Source organism: Ranitomeya imitator, chromosome 6 (genome assembly GCF_032444005.1).
Source record: "Ranitomeya imitator isolate aRanImi1 chromosome 6, aRanImi1.pri, whole genome shotgun sequence".
Lineage (NCBI taxonomy): Eukaryota > Metazoa > Chordata > Amphibia > Anura > Dendrobatidae > Ranitomeya > Ranitomeya imitator.
In genome coordinates, this window is record NC_091287.1 from 529305623 (window position 1) to 529323255 (window position 17633).

Below are 17633 nucleotides of genomic sequence, written 5' to 3' on the forward strand. Positions count from 1 at the left end.
AATATACAGTAGATAACACAGGATCCACCATTCACAATAGCTGATGTTACAGTTCACCTCCTCCTCCTGTAAAATGACTGATAACACCTCTATATACAGTAGATAACACAGGATCCACCATTCACAATAGGTGATGTCACAGCTCACTTCCTCCTCCTGAACAGTGACTGATAACATCTCTATATACAGTAAATAACACAGGATCTACCATTCTCAATAGGTGATGTCACCGCTCACCTCCTCCTCCTCCTGTACAATGACTGATAACACTTTTATATATAGTAGATAACACAGGATCCACCATTCACAATAGGTGATGTCACAGCTCACCTCCTCCTCCTGTACAATGACTGATAACACCTCTATATACATGTTGTGAATTCTGTGGCTGAATTCACTCCTGTGGTCACAAGTGGTACTGCAGCTTCTGAGCTTCCTCCCTCAGGTGTTCTGGTGAGCTCGTTAACTGCTTCATTACTTAACTCCGCCTGATGCTGCTATCCTTGCTCCTTGTCAATGTTTCAGTGTTGGATCTGAGCTTCTCCTGATTGTTCCTGTGACCTGCTGCTCTGTATAGCTAAGTGCTTTCTGCTTTTTTGTTGCTTTTTTTCTGTCCAGCTTGTCTTTTGTTTTGCTGGAAGCTCTGAGACGCAAAGGGTGTACCGCCGTGCCGTTAGTTCGGCACGGTGGTTTTTTTTTGCCCCCTTTGCGTGGTTTTGCTTTAGGGTTTTTTGTAGACTGCAAAGTTCGCTTTACTGTCCTCGCTCTGTCCTAGAATATCGGGCCCCACTTTGCTGAATCTATTTCATCCCTACGTTTTGTCTTTTCATCTTACTCACAGTCATTATATGTGGGGGGCTGCCTTTTCCTTTGGGGAATTTCTCTGGGGCAAGTCAGGCCTATTTTTCTATCTTCAGGCTAGCTAGTTTCTTAGGCTGTGCCGAGTTGCCTAGGTAGTTGTTAGGCGCAATCCACAGCCGCTTTTAGTTGTGTTTAGGATAGGATCAGGTGTGCAGTCTACAGAGTTTCCACGTCTCAGAGCTCGTTCTTGTATTTTTGGGTATTTGTCAGATCACTGTGTGCGCTCTGATCGCTAAGCACACTGTGCTTCTGGATTGCCTTCATAACACCTGTCATTAGCAAACATAACAGTACAAGGAGCCCAAACTAATGATTCTCAATAGAGGGAAAGAAAAAGTTCTGACATCATTTTTTTTTTTTTTTCCTGCTCTGTGTTCACTTTTTTTTTTTTCCCCTAGACATTTGGGTGATTCTGGACACAGGTGTGGACATGGATATTCAGGGTCTGTGCTCTTCAATGGATAATCTCGTTATAAATGTACAAAAAATTCAAGATACTATTGATCAGAAATCTATGTTAGAACCAAGAATTCCTATTCCTGATTTGTTTTTTGGAGATAGATCTAAGTTTCTAAGTTTCAAAAATAATTGTAAGCTATTTCTGGCCTTGAAACCTCATTCTTCTGGTAATCCTATTCAACAGGTTTTGATTATTATTTCTTTTTTGCGCGGCGACCCTCAAGACTGGGCATTTTCTCTTGCGCCAGGAGACCCTGCATTGAGTAGTGTCGATGCGTTTTTCCTGGCGCTCGGATTGCTGTACGATGAGCCTAATTCAGTGGATCAGGCTGAGAAAAATTTGCTGGCTTTGTGCCAGGGTCAGGATGATATAGAAGTATATTGTCAGAAATTTAGCAAATGGTCAGTACTCACTCAGTGGAATGAATCTGCGCTGGCAGCTTTGTTCAGAAAGGGTCTCTCTGAGGCTCTTAAGGATGTCATGGTGGGATTTCCTATGCCTGCTGGTTTGAATGAGTCTTTGTCTTTGGCCATTCAGATCGGTCGACGCTTGCGCGAGCGTAAATCTGTGCACCATTTGGCGGTACTGCCTGAGGTTAAACCTGAGCCTATGCAGTGCGATAGGACTATGACTAGAGTTGAACGGCAGGAATACAGACGTCTGAATGGTCTGTGTTTCTACTGTGGTGATTCCACTCATGCTATTTCTGATTGTCCTAAGCGCACTAAGCGGTCCGCTAGGTCTGCCGTCATTGGTACTGTACAGTCCAAATTCCTTCTGTCCATTACCTTGATATGCTCTTTGTCGTCGTTTTCTGTCATGGCGTTTGTGGATTCGGGCGCTGCCCTGAATCTGATGGATTTGGATTATGCTAAACGTTGTGGGTTTTTCTTGGAGCCTTTGCGGTGTCCTATTCCATTGAGAGGAATTGATGCTACACCTTTGGCCAAGAATAAACCTCAATACTGGGCCCAGCTGACCATGTGCATGGCTCCTGCACATCAGGAAGTTATTCGCTTTCTGGTGTTGCATAATCTGCATGATGTGGTCGTGTTGGGGTTGCCATGGCTACAAACCCATAATCCAGTATTGGATTGGAATTCCATGTCGGTATCCAGCTGGGGTTGTCAGGGGGTACATGGTGATGTTCCATTTTTGTCGATTTCGTCATCCACCCCTTCTGAGGTCCCAGAGTTCTTGTCTGATTATCAGGATGTATTTAAAGAGCCCAAGTCCGATGCTCTACCTCCGCATAGGGATTGTGATTGTGCTATCAATTTGATTCCTGGTAGTAAATTCCCTAAAGGTCGATTATTTAATTTATCCGTGCCTGAACACGCCGCTATGCGCAGTTATGTGAAGGAATCCCTGGAGAAGGGACATATTCGCCCATCGTCATCACCACTGGGAGCAGGGTTCTTCTTTGTAGCCAAGAAGGATGGTTCGCTGAGACCGTGTATTGATTACCGCCTTCTTAATAAGATCACTGTTAAATTTCAGTATCCCTTGCCATTGTTATCTGACTTGTTTGCTCGGATTAAGGGGGCTAGTTGGTTCACTAAGATAGATCTTCGTGGTGCGTATAATCTGGTGAGAATCAGGCAAGGAGATGAATGGAAAACTGCATTCAATACGCCCGAGGGTCATTTTGAGTATCTGGTGATGCCGTTCGGACTTGCCAATGCTCCATCTGTGTTTCAGTCTTTTATGCATGACATCTTCCGTGAGTATCTGGATAAATTCCTGATTGTTTACTTGGATGACATTTTGATCTTCTCAGATGATTGGGAGTCTCATGTGAAGCAGGTCAGAATGGTTTTTCAGGTCCTGCGTGCTAATTCTTTGTTTGTGAAGGGATCAAAGTGTCTCTTCGGTGTGCAGAAAGTTTCATTTTTGGGGTTCATCTTTACCCCTTCTACTATCGAGATGGATCCAGTTAAGGTCCAAGCCATCCAGGATTGGATTCAGCCGACATCTCTGAAAAGTCTGCAAAAGTTCCTGGGCTTTGCTAATTTTTATCGTCGCTTCATCTGTAATTTTTCTAGCATTGCCAAACCATTGACCGATTTGACCAAGAAGGGTGCTGATTTGGTTAATTGGTCTTCTGCTGCTGTGGAAGCTTTTCAGGAGTTGAAGCGTCGTTTTTGTTCTGCCCCTGTGTTGTGTCAGCCAGATGTTTCTCTTCCGTTCCAGGTCGAGGTTGATGCTTCTGAGATTGGAGCAGGGGCGGTTTTGTCACAGAGAGGTTCTGATTGCTCAGTGATGAAACCATGTGCTTTCTTTTCCAGGAAGTTTTCGCCCGCTTAGCGTAATTATGATGTGGGCAATCGAGAGTTGCTGGCCATGAAGTGGGCATTCGAGGAGTGGCGTCATTGGCTTGAAGGAGCTAAGCATCGCGTGGTGGTATTGACTGATCATAAGAACTTGACTTATCTCGAGTCTGCCAAGTGCTTGAATCCTAGACAGGCCCGTTGGTCGTTATTTTTTGCCCGCTTCGACTTTGTGATTTCGTACCTTCCGGGCTCTAAAAATGTGAAGGCGGATGCTCTGTCTAGGAGTTTTGTGCCCGACTCTCCGGGTTTATCTGAGCCAGCGGGTATCCTCAAGGAAGGAGTCATTGTGTCTGCCATCTCCCCTGATTTGCGGCGGGTGCTGCAAAAATTTCAGGCGAATAAACCTGATCGTTGTCCAGCAGAGAAACTGTTCGTCCCTGATAGGTGGACTAATAAACTTATCTCTGAACTTCATTGTTCGGTGTTGGCTGGTCATCCTGGAATCTTTGGTACCAGAGAGTTAGTGGCTAGATCCTTCTGGTGGCCATTTCTGTCACGGGATGTACGTACTTTTGTGCAGTCCTGTGGGATTTGTGCTAGGGCTAAGCCCTGCTGTTCTCGTGCCAGTGGGTTGCTTTTGCCCTTGCCGGTCCCAAAGAGGCCTTGGACACATATTTCGATGGATTTCATTTCTGACCTTCCCGTTTCTCAAAAGATGTCAGTCATTTGGGTGGTCTGTGATCGCTTTTCTAAAATGGTCCATCTGGTGCCCTTGGCTAAATTGCCTTCCTCCTCTGATTTGGTACCTTTGTTCTTTCAGCATGTGGTTCGGTTGCATGGCATTCCTGAGAATATTGTTTCTGACAGAAGTTCCCAGTTTGTTTCAAGGTTTTGGCGAGCCTTTTGTGGTAGGATGGGCATTGACCTATCCTTTTCCTCGGCTTTCCATCCTCAGACTAATGGCCGACCGAACGAACCAATCAGACCTTGGAAACATATCTGAGATGTTTTGTTTCTGCAGACCAGGATGATTGGGTGTCCTTTTTGCCGTTGGCTGAGTTCGCCCTTAATAATCGGGCCAGCTCGGCTACCTTGGTTTCTCCATTTTTTTGCAATTCTGGGTTCCATCCTCGTTTCTCTTCAGGACAGGTTGAGTCTTCGGACTGTCCTGGTGTGGATTCTGTGGTGGATAGGTTGCAGCAGATCTGGACTCAGGTAGTGGACAATTTGATCTTGTCCCAGGAGAAAGCTCAACTTTTCGCTAATCGCAGACGCCGTGTGGGTCCCCGACTTCGTGTTGGGGATCTGGTTTGGTTATCTTCTCGTCATATTCCTATGAAGGTTTCCTCTCCTAAATTTAAACCTCGTTTTATTGGTCCATATAGGATTTCTGAGGTTCTCAATCCTGTGTCTTTTCGTTTGACCCTCCCAGACTCCTTTTCCATACATAATGTATTCCATAGGTCGTTGTTGCGGAGATACGTGGCACCTATGGTTCCATCTGTTGAGCCTCCTGCCCCGGTTTTGGTGGAGGGGGAATTGGAGTATATTGTGGAGAAGATTTTGGATTCTCGTGTTTCTAGACGGAAACTCCAGTATCTGGTTAAATGGAAGGGTTATGCTCAGGAAGATAATTCCTGGGTTTTTGCCTCTGATGTTCATGCTTCCGATCTTGTTCGTGCCTTTCATGCGGCTCATCCTGGTCGGCCTGGGGGCTCTGGTGAGGATTCGGTGACCCCTCCTCAAGGGGGGGGGGTACTGTTGTGAATTCTGTGGCTGAATTCACTCATGTGGTCACAAGTGGTACTGCAGCTTCTGAGCTTCCTCCCTCAGGTGTTCTGGTGAGCTCGTTAACTGCTTCATTACTTAACTCCGCCTGATGCTGCTATCCTTGCTCCTTGTCAATGTTTCAGTGTTGGATCTGAGCTTCTCCTGATTGTTCCTGTGACCTGCTGCTCTGTATAGCTAAGTGCTTTTTGCTTTTTTGTTGTTTTTTTTCTGTCCAGCTTGTCTTTTGTTTTGCTGGAAGCTCTGAGACGCAAAGGGTGTACCGCCGTGCCGTTAGTTCGGCACGGTGGGTTTTTTTTGCCCCCTTTGCGTGGTTTTGCTTTAGGGTTTTTTGTAGACTGCAAAGTTCGCTTTACTGTCCTCACTCTGTCCTAGAATATCGGGCCCCACTTTGCTGAATCTATTTCATCCCTACGTTTTGTCTTTTCATCTTACTCACAGTCATTATATGTGGGGGGCTGCCTTTTCCTTTGGGGAATTTCTCTGGGGCAAGTCAGGCCTATTTTTCTATCTTCAGGCTAGCTAGTTTCTTAGGCTGTGCCGAGTTGCCTAGGTAGTTGTTAGGCGCAATCCACAGCCGCTTTTAGTTGTGTTTAGGATAGGATCAGGTGTGCAGTCTACAGAGTTTCCACGTCTCAGAGCTCGTTCTTGTATTTTTGGGTATTTGTCAGATCACTGTGTGCGCTCTGATCGCTAAGCACACTGTGTTTCTGGATTGCCTTCATAACACCTGTCATTAGCAAACATAACATATACAGTAGATAACGCAGGATCCACCATTCACAATAGTTATTGTCACAGCTCACCTCCTCATCCTGTACAATGACTGATAACACCTAATAACAATCCTGTTCAGATTAGTAAGTACAGGACCAGACCAAAATTGGCAAGATAATTATGGATCTGGGGTACCTGAAGGTCAAGGAAATAACAAAAGTAAAGTGCAAGTGCTTATAGTATTAATACGAGCAGGTACGGCCCAGGTCTGAAGGTGGTTAATATGAAATATTAATTTGTCCTGTAATGTATATTTATGCTAGACTTTTGGACTCCTATAGGCCTTGATGGTCATGTACCTTGGTTGTGCCAGCTCCCATTAACACTATAAGCACTTGCACTTTACTTCTCTTATTTCCTTGACTTTCAGGCAACCCTAAATCCATGATTATCTTGCCAGTTTTGGTCTGGCCCTGTACTTACTAATCTGACAGGACTATGCTCTTAATAATATCAGCACTTGCATTTTATGGTTTACTGTATAATTGAATAGTCTTATCATACACTTGTAGAAATTATATTGACTCTTTCAGACTGAAATGTTATAAAACCATGAGTTGTCATGTACATGTTTGTTCTCTAGGTGGGACATTATACTATCGGTATCAGATAATATCTTCTGTTTCAATATTTTCTGATTGATTTTTCTCCATACGGATCATCTATTGTTAGCATATTCATGTCCCATGCATTCAATTTGATTTACGCTTCCTAGGACTAACATAAATATTCTTACTTACATGTTATCTCTGCAGTCTGACTTCTTTTAATTGTTTTTTTAACATATATGTTGTTTATTTGTACACTTCCATATACAGTAGAATATACAGGATCCGCAATTCACAACAGGTGATGTTATAGCTCACCTCCTCCTCCTGTACAATGACTGATAACACCTCTACATAAGAGTAGATAACACAGGATCCATCATTTACAATAGGGGATGTCACAGCTCACCTCCTCCTCCTGTACAATGACTGATAACACTTCTATGTAGAGTAGATAACACCGGATCCATCCTTTACAATAGGGGATGTCACAGCTCACCTCCTCCTCCTGTACAATGACTGATAACACCTCTATGTAGAGTAGATAACACCGTATCCATCATTTACAATAGGGGATGTCACAGCTCACCTCCTCCTCCTGTACAATGACTGATAACACCTCTGTCATGATTCCAATGGCAGGGAATCACAAAAGGACAAGCACCAACGAGCTCTAGGGTGATGGAACCTGAGCTGACCGCGACCCTAAACCTGAACACACAAATAACAATAGCCGGGGAACGTGCCTACGTTGATCCTAGACGTCTGGCACCAGCCGAAGATCTAACTTCCCCTATTAGAAGAAACACAGACCTCTCTTGCCTCCAGAGAAATACCCCACAGAAATAGCAGCCCCCCACATATAATGACGGTGAAATGAGAGGAAGGCACATACACAGTATGAAAACAGATTCAGCAAAATGAGGCCCGCTAAAACTAGATAGCAGAGGATACAAAAGTAAACTGCGCGGTCAGCAAAAAACCCTTCAAAAAAACCATCCTGTAATTACTTGAACTCATGTTCCAACTCATGGAACATGAGGAGCAATTACAGCCCACTAGAGCAACCAGCAGCAAAGAAACAATTATATGCAAGCTGGACAAGACAAAAATAAAGCAAAACGTGGAACAAGAAAATCAAAAACTTAGCTTGTCCTGAAGATTACTGAAGCCAGAAGCTGAGGTACCAAAACACTCTGATAACCTTGATAGCCGGCGGGGAAAAGACAAGAAAGCCCGGTTAAATAGGAAACTCCCAAATCCTAATAGAACAGGTGGACACCAGAGACAGCAGAACACAAATCACCCAGTACCATCAGTAACCACCAGAGGGAGCCCAAAAACAGAACTCACAACACACCTCTATGTAGAGTAGATAACACCAGATCCATCATTTACAATAGGGGATGTCACAGCTCACCTCCTCCTGTACAATGACTGATAACACCTCTATATACAGTAGATAACACAGGATCCATCACTCACAATAAGTGACATCACAGCTCCCCTCCTCCTTCTGTATAATGAATGATAACACCTCTATATACAGTAGATAACACAGGATCCACCATTCACAACAGGTGATGTTATAGCTCACCCCTCCTCCTGTACAATGACTGATAACACCTCTATATAGAGTAGATAACACAGGATCCATCATTTACAATAGGGTATGTCACAGCTCACCTCCTCCTCCTGTACAATGCCTGATAACACCTCTATGTAGAGTAGATAACACAGGATCCATCATTTACAATAGGGGATGTCACAGCTCACCTCCTCCTCCTGTACAATGACTGATAACACCTCTATATACAGTAAATAACACATGATCCACGATTCACAATAGGAAATGTCACAGCTCTCCTCCTCCTGTAAAATGACTGATAACACCTCTATATACAGTAAATAACACAGGATCCACCATTTACAATAGGGGATGTCACAGCTTACCTCGTCCTGTACAATGACTGATAACACCTCTATATACAGTAAATAACACAGGATCCACCATTCACAATAGGTATTGTCACAGCTCACCTCCTCCTCCTGTACAATGACTCATAACACCTCTATATACCGTGAAGATTGGTAGAGCAGCTTAGTATACATTTTTTGCAAAAAACGTATCAACCAAATACCCTGTTTTTTACATCTTTTACTAGCACTTGCGGATTACTGCAACATTTTTTCAAACTGAGTGTTTTTGGTTTTACTATTCTCTTTTGTGTCTTCAGGTTTCTTGGTGGTGTGTGAACATGATCATACAGACTTGTTCACTGTGCAAGTAGCCCATGTGTTCCTGCTTCCATAATTGTTCTCTTGTGTCTACAAGACTGGGGAGTTCCACCACTCCTCTTGGGCTATCTGCACAAAAGCTGTTCTACCCTGTATGCACACATGGATTTTTCCTCTCTGAACCCTGTTCACACAGGTTATATACAGATGATCAGGTTTTTAAATACATCAGATAGGGATTGCATACATTAGTTAGGACTGCTCTGATAAGGGTATACCGTGAAGATTGGTAGAGCAGCTTAGTATACATTTTTTGCAAAAACGTATCAACCAAATACCCTGTTTTTTACATCTTTTACTAGCACTTGCGGATTACTGCAACATTTTTTCAAACTGAGTGTTTTTGGTTTTACTATTCTCTTTTGTGTCTTCAGGTTTCTTGGTGGTGTGTGAACATGATCATACAGACTTGTTCACTGTGCAAGTAGCCCATGTGTTCCTGTTTCCATAACTGTTCTCTTGTGTCTACAAGACTGGGGAGTTCCACCACTCCTCTTGGGCTATCTGCACAAAAGCTGTTCTACCCTGTATGCACACATGGATTTTTCCTCTCTGAACCCTGTTCACACAGGTTATATACAGATGATCAGGTTTTTAAATACATCAGATAGGGATTGCATACATTAGTTAGGACTGCTCTGATAAGGGTATACCGTGAAGATTGGTAGAACAGCTTAGTATACATTTTTTGCAAAAAACGTATCAACCAAATACCCTGTTTTTTACATCTTTTACTAGCACTTGCGGATTACTGCAACATTTTTTCAAACTGAGTGTTTTTGGTTTTACTATTCTCTTTTGTGTCTTCAGGTTTCTTGGTGGTGTGTGAACATGATCATACAGACTTGTTCACTGTGCAAGTAGCCCATGTGTTCCTGTTTCCATAATTGTTCTCTTGTGTCTACAAGACTGGGGAGTTCCACCACTCCTCTTGGGCTATCTGCACAAAAGCTGTTCTACCCTGTATGCACACATGGATTTTTCCTCTCTGAACCCTGTTCACACAGGTTATATACAGATGATCAGGTTTTTAAATACATCAGATAGGGATTGCATACATTAGTTAGGACTGCTCTGATAAGGGTATACCGTGAAGATTGGTAGAGCAGCTTAGTATACATTTTTTGCAAAAAACGTATCAACCAAATACCCTGTTTTTTACATCTTTTACTAGCACTTGCGGATTACTGCAACATTTTTTCAAACTGAGTGTTTTTGGTTTTACTATTCTCTTTTGTGTCTTCAGGTTTCTTGGTGGTGTGTGAACATGATCATACAGACTTGTTCACTGTGCAAGTAGCCCATGTGTTCCTGTTTCCACCTCTATATACAGTAGATAACGCAGGATCCACCATTCACAATAGGTGATGTCACAGCTCACCTCCTCCTGCCCCTATATAATGACTCATTACACCTCTATATACAGTAGATAACACAGGATCCATCACTCACAATAAGTGACATCCGAGCTCACCTCCTCCTCCTGTACAATGACTGATAACACCTCCATATACAGAAGATAACACAGGATCTACTAATCACAATAGGTGATGTCACAGCTCACCTCCTCCTCCTCCTGTACAATGATAACACCTCTATATACAATAGATAACACAGGATCCACCAATCACAATAGGTGATGTCACAGCTCACCCTCTCCTTTTCCTGTACAATAACTAATATCACCTCCATATACAATAAATAATACAACTTCAATCATTCATAATTGTTGATGTCACAGCTCACCTCCTTCCTCTCTCTTCCCTATGGCCCTTGCCCAGAGTAGAGCATGCTTGGGTTGCAAATTCAGAAGCCTACTACACAAATAGGGCCTGAATCTGGCATCTGTTGTCAAGGACGTAACTCGCTGTCACAGAGGGTGCAACCACGACCGGGCTATGTAGGAGGGGCGACCACCGACCACAATTTCTACTTCAGCTGGATGCGTGTCCGAGGATACTCATGCAATTGAATTGTATCGCAGTGAAGGAATCCTCCAGCTCCGTGCGCTGCAGTACCCGATGCCAGCCAATCAGAGTCTGGCAGCTGACGACGGTATGCCAGGCATTGGAGTTGCATGGCAGTGGCATCATGGGTCGCCATAGCCGGCATGCCGATGTCAGCTGCCTGTCTCTGCATCGGCTACAGAAGAGGATGCCGCATGCCGAGGGAGAGGAAGAAGGTGATAAGAATTTTTTTTTTAAATGGCAGAACAGAGAAAAAATATACCAGAAAGGGGCACAGGGTGTAGGACATGTACTGTATACCAGGAAGGGGTATATATATGTATATATACATAGATGGGGGACAGATATACCCAGGATGGGGTTACATATACACCATGAAAGGGTCCAGAATGAAGGACATACTAGGATGTGGGATATATATATATACCAGGATTGGAAATATACATAGTAGAAAGGGGCCCAGGATGGGGGACATGTATACCAGGAAAAGGCCAAGGATGGAGTATAAATAAACCAAGAAGGGGGACACACAGAACATACCAGGATGGGGGAATTACACAATTTGTGTCACTAAAGATTTTCAACTTGTTGTTGAGCTCTGATGTGTGATTTAAGTGTTAATTTTTGGAGCAATGTATAGTAAATAGAAGAGGGCCCAGTACAGACCCCTGGAGAAACCCATTGTTATTGATGACCCAATCAAAGTATGTTCCAATAACTATAATGTTTATGGAGAATGATTGTCTTATTGAGAGACAAATGGAATTACATAAAAAATCTACATCTTTTTCCTAACCTTATTAACCCTTTTAAACATATTGACGAGTGTATATATTGTTCTATTCTTTATATTGCTTTACTTTTTGTCCAGCTCCCTCCTTGTATAGTATCATTCCTGTGCACACAGTATGCTGTGCACGGCGCCAAGAACCACTTGAAGGAGCCGCACGGTTCTCACATTAAGACACTCCACCTTCAATTATCAGCATGGAGTGAGAACACCCATTTCTCAAACACTAAACGCTCCGCATTACCCGAGCGCTATGAGCCATCAGCTTACTGAAGGTTCACGGTGTGCTTTCCCGGAGATGGTCCTAAGAGCTATTGCCTCACTCATAATTACCGTACTTCTTTATGACCTTCTGTCCCCAGGAGAATTATACAGGGGGACATCTATTACTAAGCTCTTCTCTTAGGCACAGATGTACATGTACATGATTGCTTTACATTTTCTGCCTCTTATGTAAACTCCTTTATTTCTCTGTCTTACCACATTCCCATATCCTGTGAGCGGAATAGGACAAGTTCTCTTCAATGCCAAGGAAAGTTTAGTAAGATAAGTCCCCAAAAAGTGACCCTATAATGTCTGCAATAATTCTCTACTAAAGCTACTTTCACACTAGCGTTTTTTTCAATATGTCGCAATGCGTCGTTTAGGGGAAAACGCATCCTGCAAAGTTGTTTGCAGGATGCGTTTTTGCCCCATAGACTAACATTAGCGACGCATTGCAACGCATTGACACACGTCGCAACCGTCGTGCGACGGTTGCACCGTGTTGTGGCAGACCGCTGGGAGCTAAAAACGTTACATGTAACGTTTTTTGCTTACGACGGTCCGCCATTTCCGACCGCGCATGCGCGGCCGGAACTCCTCCCCCACCTCCCCGCACCTCACAATGGGGCAGCGGATGCGCTGGAAAAATGCATCCGCTGTGCGGCGCATTCACTGCTAGCGTCGGTAACCTCGGCCCACTGCGACGGGCCAAGCCCGACGCTAGTGTGAAAGTAGCCTTACCCTGACAGCAACAGTAATGGCCAAAATAAATCCAAAACAGTGCCAGACTCAACGCACCATAATAATGTCACAGTATCCCCATAAAAGTTACTGTGCCACTATAACAATTACAGCCAGAGTGCCCAATAACATGATTGTGACAGCCATAGTGCCCCCATAACAGTAGCGGTCTCCCCGCCCCATAACAATGTCATGATGAACCCATATGCTTATAGCCACAGTGCCCATTGACATGATTCTGTCAGCCATAGTGCTCCCATAACAGTACCAGCCTCAACATCCCATAACAACATCACGGTGTACCCATATAGTTAAAGCCACAGTGTCCAAAAATATGTTTGTGCCAGCCATAGTGCTCCCATAACAGTATCGGCCTTACCGCCCCATAACAATGTTACGATGAACCCATATAGTTATAGTCACGGTACCAATAACATAATTGTGTCATCCATAGTGCTTCCATAATAGTACCAGCCTCAACACCCCATAACAATGTCACAGTGTCCCCATATTGTTATAGCCACGGTGCCAATAACATGAGTGTGTCAGCCATAGTGTTCCCATAACAGTATTGCCCTCAATTCCCCATCACAACGTCACAGTGTACCCATATAGCTACAGTCACAGTACCCATTGACATGATTGTGCCAGCCACAGTACCGGCCTGGACACCACATAACAGAGACAAGTGTACCCATATAGTTACAGTCGCAGTACTCATTGGCATGTATGTGACAGCCATAGTGCTCCCATAACAATACCGGCCTCAACACCCCATAACAATGTTACAGTGTACCCATATAGTTAAGGCCAGGGTGTCCAATAATATGTTTGTGCAACTGCCAGCCATAGTGCTCCCATAAAAATACGGGCCTCAACATCACATAACAACGTCACAGTGTAGCCATATACTTATAGCCACGGTGCCCAATAACATGATTGTTTCAGCCATAGTGCTCCCATAACAGTACCGGCCTCACCACCCCATAACAATGTCACGATGAACCCATATAGTTATAGCCACGGTGCCAATAACATGATTCTGTCAGCCATAGTGCTCCCATAACAGTACTGGCCTCAACACCGGCCATAACAATGTCACAGTGTCCCCATACAGTTATAGTGACAGTGCCTACTGACCTGATTGTGCCAGCCACAGTACCGGCCTCAACACCCCATAACAACGTCACAGTGTCCCCATACAGTTACAGTGACAGTGCCTACTGACCTGATTGTGCCAACCACAGTACCGGCCTCAACACCCCATAACAACGTCACAGTGTCCCCATACAGTTACAGTGACAGTGCCTACTGACCTGATTGTGCCAGCCACAGTACCGGCCTCAACACCCCATAACAACGTCACAGTGTACCCATACAGTTACAGTGACAGTGCCTACTGACCTGATTGTGCCAGCCACAGTAGCGGCCTCAACATCCCATAACAACGTCACAGTGTACCCATACAGTTATAGTGATAGTGCCCACTGACCTGATTGTGCCAGCTATAGTACCGGCCTCAACACCCCATGACAATCTTAGGCACAGCTATAGCAGTGTTAGTCACAGTGCAATCATAATAGTGCCTGCCTTAATGCCCAATAATGCCCCCCACAATGTCACCATTACAGTCTATTCCCCCGTAGTATTAGTTATAGTACACCCCTAACAGTGCCATCCTTTAAGGGTTATTCCCTTAAGAAAGGAGATAGCTTACAAATTGTTGGGGGTCCGACTGCTGTGACCTCCCTTGATCCCAAAAACTAGTCTCCGGAACATGGGAACTGGGGTCTGCAGGGTTCACATGCTCCAACTTTGCTCTGTGGAAATGTTGGAGAAAGCAGTACTTCCGACAGACAATGAATAGAGTAGAGGTCGACCTTGCCCACCTCTGATCCATGCAAGATGGGCTTTACAGAGTCCAGATCCTGGGTTCCAGAGCCTCGCTCTTGGGATTGTTGGACCCCCAGCGATCATTAGTTATCCCCTATTCTGAGGATCGGAAAAAAACGTACTATTTTAAGAATAACCCTTTACACCTGGCACAGCTATGTAAGCACTTTGGCTCTCCATGCTAGGGGAGCACTATGATGATTATTATGGGGGCACACTATTTAGACTTTATTCAGGACACTTTAATAGGGGATAAATTACTATCTTGGGAATAACCCTTTAAATGCTACATAACAATGTTAGACACAGTGTCCCCACAACTGCTCCACCCACGGTGCATCCATTCTAGTGCCCGCCTCCGTGCTCGATAATCTCAGCCACAGTGCCCCCATTACAGTCACAGTTCCCCTAGGATCAATGCAGGAAAGAGGGAATGTCTTTCAGTATGGCACTACTATGAGTCCTGGAATCTAGTGGGGTCCAAAGGGTTCCATTGGTCTAAAAACCCATGAAATTTGGGGACCCTGTTGAGATTTTTTACTGGGTCCCACAAGTTTCACGTTACGCCACTACAAAAGGAGCCCCCTCTTTTAACTCGTTGATCCCGCCTCATGTCTTGAGTGTTGCATCACAATAGCGCCATATGGCAGCACCAATAGTGCTTCAATGAGTGGTAGCAACAGGATATATATATATTTCTTTGGAAAAGGCTCTATTTTATAGTTCACAAGAAGTCATACGCCTTTTTATGGGATGTGCAGAAAATCACCACAAGGGAAGGGACTGTTTACACTGCTAGGACCTGGCTTCAGTGTTTGCATACTGCACCTGATAAGCCACATCTGACGAGGATCTGCCTACAGTCTCCTGCTGAAACCTACCGGGCAGTAAGGAAAGTTCTGCAATTAATGGCCCTTTCCTATTAATCTGCTCATTGTACCATGGATTCGGCAGAGAGCAGTCCACATACTCATAGGTAAGTCCCATATAGCCAAGGCACCCATGTCCATGTATGCCATCCCTATTGCTAATATATAGGAACGTAAATATTAACCCCTTCATGACCCCAGCCTTTTTTCGGCTTTGCGTTTTCGTTTTTTTCGCTCCCCTCCTTCCCAGAGCCATAACTTTTTTATTTTTCCATCTTAGGCAATGTGAGGACTTATTTTTTGCGGTACAAGTTGTACTTTTGAACGACATCATTGGTTTTACCATGTCGTGTACAAGAAAACGGGAAAAAAATTCCAAGTGCGTTGAAATTGCAAAAAAAGTGCAATCCCGCACTTGTTTTTTGTTTGGCTTTTTTTTGCTAGGTTCACTAAATGCTAAAACTGACCTGCCATTATGATTATCCAGGTCATTACGAGTTCAGACGCCAAACATGTCTACGTTCTTTTTTTATCTAAGTGGTACATTTTTTTTCCAAACTTTGAAAAAAAAAAAAAAAAAGTTGCGTAATTTTCCGATACCCGTAGCGTCTCCATTTTTCGTGCTCTCGGGTCAGGTGACGGCTTATTTTTTGCGTGCCGAGCGGCGTTTTTAATGATACCATTTTGGTGCAGATACGTTCTTTTGATCGCCCGTTATTGCATTTTAATGCAATGTCGCAGCGACCAAAAAAATGGAATTCTGGCGTTTCAAATTTTTTTCTCACTACGCCGTTTAGTGATCAGGTTAATCCTTTTTTTTATTGATAGATCAGGCGATTCTCAATGCGGCGATACCAAATATGTGTATATTTGATTTTTTTATTATTGTTTTATTTTGAATGGGGCGAAAGGGGGGTGATTTAAACTTTTATATTTTTTTTAGTAATATTTTTTAAAACCGTTTTTTTTTTTAACTTTTGCCATGCTTCAATAACCTCCATGGGAGGCTAGAAACTGACATAGCCTGATCGGCTCTGCTACATAGGAGTGATGCATAGATCGCCCCTATGTAGCAGAATTCAGCATTGCTATGAGCGCCGACCACAAGGTGGCGCTCACAGCAATCCAGCATCAACACCCATAGAGGTGTTCAAAAGACCTCTGGTTGTCATGCTGACGCATCGCTGACCCCCAATCACGTGATGGGGGTCAGCGATGCGCGCATTTCTGGCCCGATGGCCGGAAGCGCTAGTTAAATGCCGCTGTCAGTGTTTGACAGCGGCATTAAACTAGTTAATAGCGGCGGGTGGATCGCGATTCCACCCGCCGCTATTGCGGGCACATGTCAGCTGTTCAAAACAGGGGATCTGACCTCAGACGTACTATCCCACCTGAAGTCAGAAAGGGGTTAAAAAGGGGGAGGCACTATGGCGACTCAGTGGATCTGAGGGTCTGTATGAAATTAAATTGTGACCCCCAGGGGAGCCAAGGATAGCTATGAACGATACAATTATGTGTACGATATGGCGGCTTTATCTTTAAAGTAAAGATCTAAAATTGGACGTCGCTTTTATCTAACTAGCTGCAAATTTTTTCATCTGATTCATTTCATGATATGGAAAATCAAGGTCCTTTCTTTTTTTGACTGGTAAAAATGTATACATTTACTTTTTGCCTTCACACTCTTGTAAGGTTTTGGCAAAGGTGACACAAAGATTTTTAGAGACAGAATCCACTTTAGGAAATGCTGCTTTTTTAAGCTTGTTCACATGTAGAGTTTTTTATTTGTTTTTTACCTGCATTATTTTTGCAGCTGCATTTTTGCTATTTTCAATTTTATGTTTTTTTTTTAATGCAGTTTTTAGTACAAAAAGTTTTTACATGCTTTTTTTCAGCCTTCCTATACAGTAGAGCAAAGGAAAACCAAAAAACCCTGCCCAGTTCAACAGCGTCTTTAGACGGACAGGGGGCACAAGTCTTCATGAAATAACATAAATTTTGCTTGGACAGTTAATTTTATGCTTAAAACAAAAAAAAAAAAACTGGGGAAAAAAATCCTGCATTTACATTTTGTGGGAACAAGGATACTTTTTTTTATTTTACT

At 43.7% G+C, this 17633-nt stretch overlaps 1 protein-coding gene across 3 annotated transcripts in view; it reads left to right on the top strand.

Moving 5' to 3' along the window:
* The window catches only part of FER1L6 (fer-1 like family member 6), a 231815-nt gene that overhangs the window by 35602 nt on the left and 178580 nt on the right, over nucleotides 1–17633 (top strand). Inside the window, exon 1 of one of the 3 annotated variants that reach the window (XM_069731866.1) lies at nucleotides 15466–15636. The exons of the other annotated variants lie outside the window; for them this stretch is intronic. Coding sequence (XP_069587967.1) covers nucleotides 15602–15636 — 35 coding nt within the window. The 5' untranslated portion in view covers nucleotides 15466–15601. Of the gene's footprint in view, nucleotides 1–15465; nucleotides 15637–17633 lie in introns of those variants that run through there. 3 annotated transcript variants of the gene reach the window in all.